Genomic DNA, 7559 nt, shown 5'->3' on the forward strand with positions numbered 1-7559 from the left:
TGTATAAAACCTGTTTAATTTAATATAAGAAAAATTATCCATTTGCATTTAGCAATTTTTTATAAAAATATTTTGGTTCCCAATAATATAGTAGTTTCTACCTATCATTTTGATAATATTTTGAATTTTAATTTTCTCCCACCCTATCTTCCCTCTCTCCCCACTAAAGGCAATCTGGTAATCTTTACATTGTTTCCATAACAATGTTTTCTTGTTTGATAATAAATTACTCCCCTCTCTGCAGATCTGATAGACCATTTTTTACACTCTGAATTGGCTTATAAAAAAATGTGGAACTCAAAAGTTTATAAAAAGATGAATGTTGAGGGGTAGCTAGGAGGCATAATGGATAAAGCACCAGCCCTGAGGTCAGGAGTACCTGGGTTCAAATCCAGTCTCAGACACTTAATAATGACCTAGCTGTGTAGCCTTGGGCAAGCCACTTAACCCCATTTGCCTTGCAAAAAACCTAAAAAAAATGAATGTTGAAAACTATCATTTATATATGTGTGTGTGTGTGTGTGTGTGTGTGTGTGTGTGTGTGTGTGTGTGTAGAATTATATATAGACCAAATATGTCTAAATCATTTGTTCATTTTGACCTTATCTTTGTATATGGTGTGAGATGTTAGACTAGGTCTAATTTCTACAATGCTATTTTTAAATTTTCCTAGTAATTTTTGCCAAATAGTGAGTTCTTATCCCAGAAGTCCAAGTCTTTGGCTTTATCCACCAGATTACTATATTCATATACTATTGTATATCCAATTACATGCAAAATACTATAGTATCTTGTTTAGTTAATCTATTCTACTGATCCAACATTCGTTTCTTAGCCAATATCAAATGGTTTTCATAATTGTCTCTTTATAATATAATTTTGAATCTGGCATAATTTGGTCTCTAGTCATTTTCTTTGACACTTTTTCATGTCTACCTACTATTTTCCTTCAAGTCCCAAGTAAAATCCTACCATCTAGAGTATACTTTCCTAATCTTTCTTAATTTCAGTATCTCTTAATTATTTCTTATTTATTTTGCAAATCACACATTTGTCCATATTTGTGTACTTGTTTTCTCATGGTAGATAGTGAATTCCTCAAAGGCAGAGACTATCTTTTGTCTTTGCCTCCCCAGGGCTTAGCACAGAGCCTGTTCTATTACAGGTATTTAATAAATGACTATTAACTGATTCTCTAAAAGGAGAACTTTGAAGTAGCCTAGTCTAATCTACACATTTTACAGATAAACCACAGTAGTAGAGAGAGACTAAATGACTAGAATCAGAATTTGTATCAAAGCTCTTTGATTTCAGATTCCATTTTTCTTTTCCAGAACTGACCGGCTGGTTGGCTGTTTGGCATCTTTTCTTCTTTTTCTTCTTCTGTCATGTGCAGTAGAAAATTCCATAATTTATTCTTTAAATTTATTTTATTTATACTATTAAATCCAAAGTAATAAAAGAGTCAATAAACATTCTTTAGGTGCCTACATTATGCTAAATGCTGGGGATACAAAGAAAGGCACAAGCCATTTCTTTCCTTGAAGGAGCTCACAATCTAAGGGGAGAGACAACACATGAAAAGCAGGCTGGTGGTGAAATTACTAGACCCTGGGGAATGATGTCATTCTAGGGTACTGATCTGGGACGTATGATTTTCTGCATTGATATGATCTTGTAGAATGATGAAATGATGAAAGGAAAGCATTCTGGTGGAAATCATGAGGAAAATTACCTTAAATAGAGAAGGATCAAGGATTATATTCCTAATTTCTACATTTCACCAACCTATCCAACCCAAGAGAGGGAGGGACCCCAATGGTGGGAGGTACTAAAAAGCTATAGTTTTCCGCATTGATGTCATCTTACAGATTTTTCAAAATAGGCAGAGAGAATTATTGCTATTTTCATAGAGATCAAAGATTGTTATTAAACTATTCAATAAAGGATAAAGTCTAACCAATATATTTAGGAATAATTCTTTGTTGTAGAAACTGTAGTAGTTAACACAGAAGCAAGGATTCTCAGTGAAGTAGCTCATACTCCTGTCTTTCACTCAACTTCCAGATTTGGAGCTGGATATACTGTCAAAGTTTGGTTAAGCCAAGAAACGAAGCAACATAATGCCATCTCTGACTGTCTCAACCTCCATTTCCCAGGAATCCAATTTAAGGTAATACCAAAATTCTCCATCATTGTTTTGAAACAATATTTTTAATGACCTCTATTAAAAAGGATAGTTTTCTATGTCTATCTATGAGTTCCTTTTTTTATAGTCAAATATAATTTCTTTGGCCACATTATAAGACATCCAAAATTCCTTTGTCTCTGTAATAACATGAACAACTGGTTTGTTCAGCAACTCTGAGGAAAACAAAGCAAACTTGGTTTCTATAGCTAAAGTGGATGATATTGTTGTGGCAACATCTTTCTATTCCATAGAGATAATTCTAGTGCAAAACTCTTATTTTCAGAATGCCATATTTTAATAGATGGTTAAAAATATGCTTGTTTTGTTGGGTTTGCAATGCTCTAGGGTTTTGCAAAATGTGTAGTTCTGGAATAAAAATAAAATTATGTCAAACTTTTAAAGAGTTTGTGTAAGAAAAGTAAGGCAATCAGTTTGGGTTTTTTTTGTTGATTTCTTTATGTTTTGTTGATTTCATTGTGTTTGTTTTTAGCATTCCTTCATTCCCTTGCATTCTCATTTGTCATTAAAGTCTTTGTACCCTTATTCAATAAATTAGATTATCTGAGCAGAAATATTTGGACATAAGATTTTATCCCTCAAGGCTCAGCTAGCATCTATTAGTTATATGAAATTAAGTCACTTAACCTATTAGAGATCTAGGAAACCCTCTAAACCTGTAAGTTTTAGAGAAAGTATTGACCTTCATTGGTTGGAGGAGCCTCTTTTGAGATTTCCCTCTACCAATGAAATCATAGATCCAGTCCTTTTTCTTAATATTATGATGCACAAGCATTTATAAGACCATCCTCTCATATTTTTATCATCACAGATAAGGAACTCCCCTCTACACTTCAAAAAAAATTGACCTAAATTATCAATCTAGTCACCTGATCTTTTTCTTCCAGAAATATTATAAGTTTATTTTTCTTTCATAAGCATATTAAAATTTTTTCTTTATTTCATTCAGTCCAACTTTTTCTCACTACCATTCAGATTAACCACTATCAGGAAATATTGGTTGTATACCCACTAGATGGAAGGCTATCCTGGTTTAAATCGATTAGGTATTGTTGGTGGGGAGGGGGAGTTTGGGGGAGGTTTAAAGAGAATTCTTGGCAATTCTGTGGATTTCAATGGCTCTACTGTTTATTAATTCACATTTTGTGATTTGCTTTTTAGGGACAACATCTTAATTTATTGGAGTACCGTGTGCCACAAAGATGGGGGTGCTTAGCAGACTTGTTCAAAGTTCTAGAGAACAATAAGACTTTGCTGAACATCAAACACTATTCTATTAACCAAACTACTTTAGAACAGGTACTGCATTTCATTGTAATTAAATACTTTGTATTTGGAGTTTTCCATATGGCATTTTTAGATATATAAAAACATTGATAAAATTCTCTTAGTAAATATAAAATATTAGAGGCTGTATTAATTTTTTAAAATCAGACTTGTGCTTTTATTATATTATTGTTTGATTCCCCCTAATATTATAATGATTTTTGATAAAATATTTTATTTTAGGCTAATATAAAAATATTAACAATAATAATAAAGTAATAATTATATTTATTATTTAAAATCAATTTACATATGAAATTTCATGTTATCTACTGTCAGGTGGTTAACAATACAATTTCAATTTTTCTTATTTGGATAAAAGTTAAGTGACTTACTCAGGGTCATGAAGAAATAGTTTCAGATCTATGTTACTATGTTTGGGGGTCCAAATACTATACCAGCTAACTATTTACCTCTGATAAAATCTCAATATAACTCAACATCTTTTTAGCTGATTGAGATGTATCATATATATCTTATATGTTATATAAGATCAACCTCCTGATCATCCCTACTTATGCATGCAGGTATGTGCAGAAACATAAGCAGATATATTATAGATATGCAAATACACACAGCCATTAAACTACTTACCCAAAATAAACATAAATGTTCAGATAACATAAGCTATAACATGACCATTAGTGTTGTTTTCTTTTCCAGAATGGGATGGGGGTTCTACATTAAGTATATACAGAAATACACAGATATATGATATGTATATACATGCATAAATAAACATTAAATATATAAAGCCACATATGGAAAAGAAACTCAAAATTTACTAATGCAGTACCAAGGATTGATAGTTAACTCATAGTCCTGGTTTTTATTAAAAAATTCATAATGATATTTACACAGAAGAAAGCATCTGGGGAATTCATTTATATTCTGAATAATTGTCTCATAGGATTTACTTGGAAAAGCAACATGGTATAATGAAAAGAATACCAGCTTTGGATTTGAAATACCTTTGCTTGAATATTGTTTCTCTCTTACCTAATAGTCTGTACAATCAATTAGCTGTATGAACCTGGGAAAATCATTTAATTTTTCTAAGCCTCAATTTTCTCCCTTATGAAATGGGAAAAATGTAATGATATATTCCATCTAACACAAAGAGGTAAAGACTTTGTAAACACTATAGTATAGTCTGAAAATAGCTATCATTGTTATTAGTGATGGGTTACATTTTGTGCCAGAGAAGGAACCAAAGTACAATAGAAAGACCACTGATTTGGGGGATCTCTGGAGAGTCAGTGAAACTGGTGCAGAAGAATATATTCTAATTTTAACCAATCTCAAATTAAAATTTATCATGACATATAATGATGATTTTTAAAAAGTTATACTAAGAAATGTTCTTTGCTTCTTTGCAGAATGTCAAAAGGGTTCATGATAATTGCACACACACACACACACACACACACACACACACATACAGATTAAAAACCTCTACTTTAGATCAGGTTATTTAACCTCTCAGATTCACCTCTAAGATTAAGGGGTAGTGCTTTGATAGCTTCTAACATTGCTTCTGGCTCTAATATAACTTATTCTGTGAGGGACCAACATTGTAGAGATCACAGATTCACAAAAGCACCACAATATTAGGAAAAGGGATCGGATCTGTGATTTCATTGGTAGAGGGAAATCTCAAAAAAAAGGCTCCTTCAACCAATGAAGGTCAATACTTTATCTGAAACTTACAGGTTTAGAGGGTTTCCTAGATCACCAATAGGTTAAGTGACTTAATTTCATATAACTAATAGGCGCTAAGTGAGTCTTGAACCAGACTTCTTGGTTCAAAGTCCAGCTCTCTAGTCATCATTCCATGTTTCCTCTCATCAAATTACTATTATTATTACTATTATTATTATTAGTATTATTATTCATCTGCAGTAGAAGTAGTATTATTATTAAAAGTTGTAATAATAGTATTTAAATCAATAAACATTTATTAAACTCCTATTTTATACTATGTATGCAGTATATCAAGCCTTGGTGATATAAAAAGAGGCAAAAAAAAAACCCAGTCCTTGATCATGAGAAACTCACAATTAATTAGATAACAAAGTAGAGGTATAATTTCTGATTGGAATTTAGAGACATGAATATTTCTTCTGATAATATAGGTTGTTTTCAACAAAGTCAAGATTAGGCCATAATAAATGGACTACTACTCTCCATAGCCTTCTAACAACATTCAGTATTTACATTGTGTCTTGCAGGTCTTTATTAGCTTTGCTACACAGCAGCAGCAAACTCCATTCCCTACCTTTGAATCTTCTACCAACTATATTCATCCTCATCTTGTGTCAATGTAGCTTCCAAGACATCCTACCCCCAAAGAAGTTCTGAGCTATTGAAAACAACTCTCCTCATGGAAAGGCTCATGCTTCAGAACCTGCAAGAAACTGCCAAACTCAGCTCTTTACTCTATATGTGAGAATGACTTGTGTAAAGCCACATAGATAATTCACAGACTAGACAAGAACCAAGGTCTATTGATTCCTTGGCCAGTTCTATTTCTTTTGGATACATTAACATACTTCGTTTTTATTTACCAACTCCAATGAGATCACTTTCAAGTCATGATTTTATTGAGCTATAATGCTATGACAAGGAAAATGTAGTCTTTCTGTTGCACAAATGATGTTCTCTATATACATTAAAACATTTATTATTTAGCCCTGCAGCATTATTAAATAAATTGAACAAAGTCCCATAAATTATACATGGCTGAATTCTCCCTCAGGCTTTTAGGTTTTAATATTTCTTTTTGGGAAGAGGGAAGAGATTTAATAGTGATAAATTGTCATTTTTTTTCTACTTTGGCCTTAATTTCTTTTGTTTCTAAGAAAAACGTAAATGGGGCCCTGTGTAATGGAATACAACTGAAAAGCCACAGGGATATAACATTGACAAATAAAATTTTAGTTAAATGCAATCTCATAACTTTATAAAATGAAGTCTTTAAAATACTGTTATTTCAAGAAGGAATCTTTATATTGAAATAAATTTGTCTCTTTTAAAACATATTTTTTGGCAAAATAATAATACTAATAGCTAGCGTTTATATAATGTGTTAACATGATGTCATTGGCGCTTTCCCTGGTCTAGAAGTGATAAGAATTTCTCAGGACAGAAATCGCTCAACTTATTTTTGTTAACATCATTTGGAAACTCAGTCGAGGGTGACTAATTTAATTTTTATTTGATTTTTTTGTGCAAGTAGAATCATTGAATAATATTTGTAGTAATTTAGAATAAAAGCTTTTCTTTTTTGGTAGTGTTTTCTTTGCTACAATAGGATATAATTAAAATCTATGGAGTTCCAGCTGTTCTTAATTGCACCATTTTATAAAGGTAATGCTTAAACCTTAGACCTTCTTAGCTGATCAAGGTTTGTTTTTCAGAGTGACTTTGAGCCAAATCCAGGTAATTCTTTCCAAAGGATATCATGGTTTCTTATATTTTAGCCTATTTTCATTGTCTGAAGTAGAAAATTAATTATTTTGTAATAAATCTTTTAAAAATTCTGAAATATGACCAATCTTTTACAGTGAATAAACTAAATTTTCTTTAAGTTGGTCTGTTTCTTGGATGATGTTCTTTTTTTTTCTTTGTAGTGTTATCTGTAACCTTCAGTACCTAATTTAATTCAAGTAATATGGAAATGAAGGTACCTTTAAATGTTGAGAAGGTTAAAGTAAAATTGAGTAGTATACTAGGTTGCACTGTAGGATAATTTTTTCCTCCAGTCTTTGAGCTAGAGTATTCATAAAGTTGAAGTTTCAAGGTCTGCCATTGAATAATGTCTTTTAAAAACAACAGAGAGAAAACATACTAAAGACCACATCCCACAAGACTGAATATAAAAGGTCAAATCTTATGTTAATGTTGAAAATGTCATTGTATCTTTGAATCTTGCAAATGTTTTATGCTTTTGGAGTTTCTTGTTGTCCAAGGACCTATAGGTTTAAGGTGAAAAATTTTGAGAATTTTTTTAAATGTGCCTTTC

The 7559-nt window shown here is 31.6% G+C and overlaps 1 protein-coding gene across 1 annotated transcript in view; it reads left to right on the forward strand.

Moving 5' to 3' along the window:
• Positions 1 to 7082, forward strand: part of ABCA13 (ATP binding cassette subfamily A member 13) — a 493610-nt gene extending 486528 nt beyond the window's left edge. Inside the window, exons 53-55 of the mRNA XM_074199032.1 lie at positions 2068 to 2173; positions 3371 to 3508; positions 5767 to 7082. Of these exons, the coding sequence (XP_074055133.1) occupies positions 2068 to 2173; positions 3371 to 3508; positions 5767 to 5862 (340 nt within the window). The 3' untranslated portion in view covers positions 5863 to 7082. The remainder of the gene's footprint in view (positions 1 to 2067; positions 2174 to 3370; positions 3509 to 5766) is intronic.
• Positions 7083 to 7559: the final 477 nt, after the last annotated feature.

This window comes from Macrotis lagotis, chromosome 8 (genome assembly GCF_037893015.1).
Source record: "Macrotis lagotis isolate mMagLag1 chromosome 8, bilby.v1.9.chrom.fasta, whole genome shotgun sequence".
Lineage (NCBI taxonomy): Eukaryota > Metazoa > Chordata > Mammalia > Peramelemorphia > Peramelidae > Macrotis > Macrotis lagotis.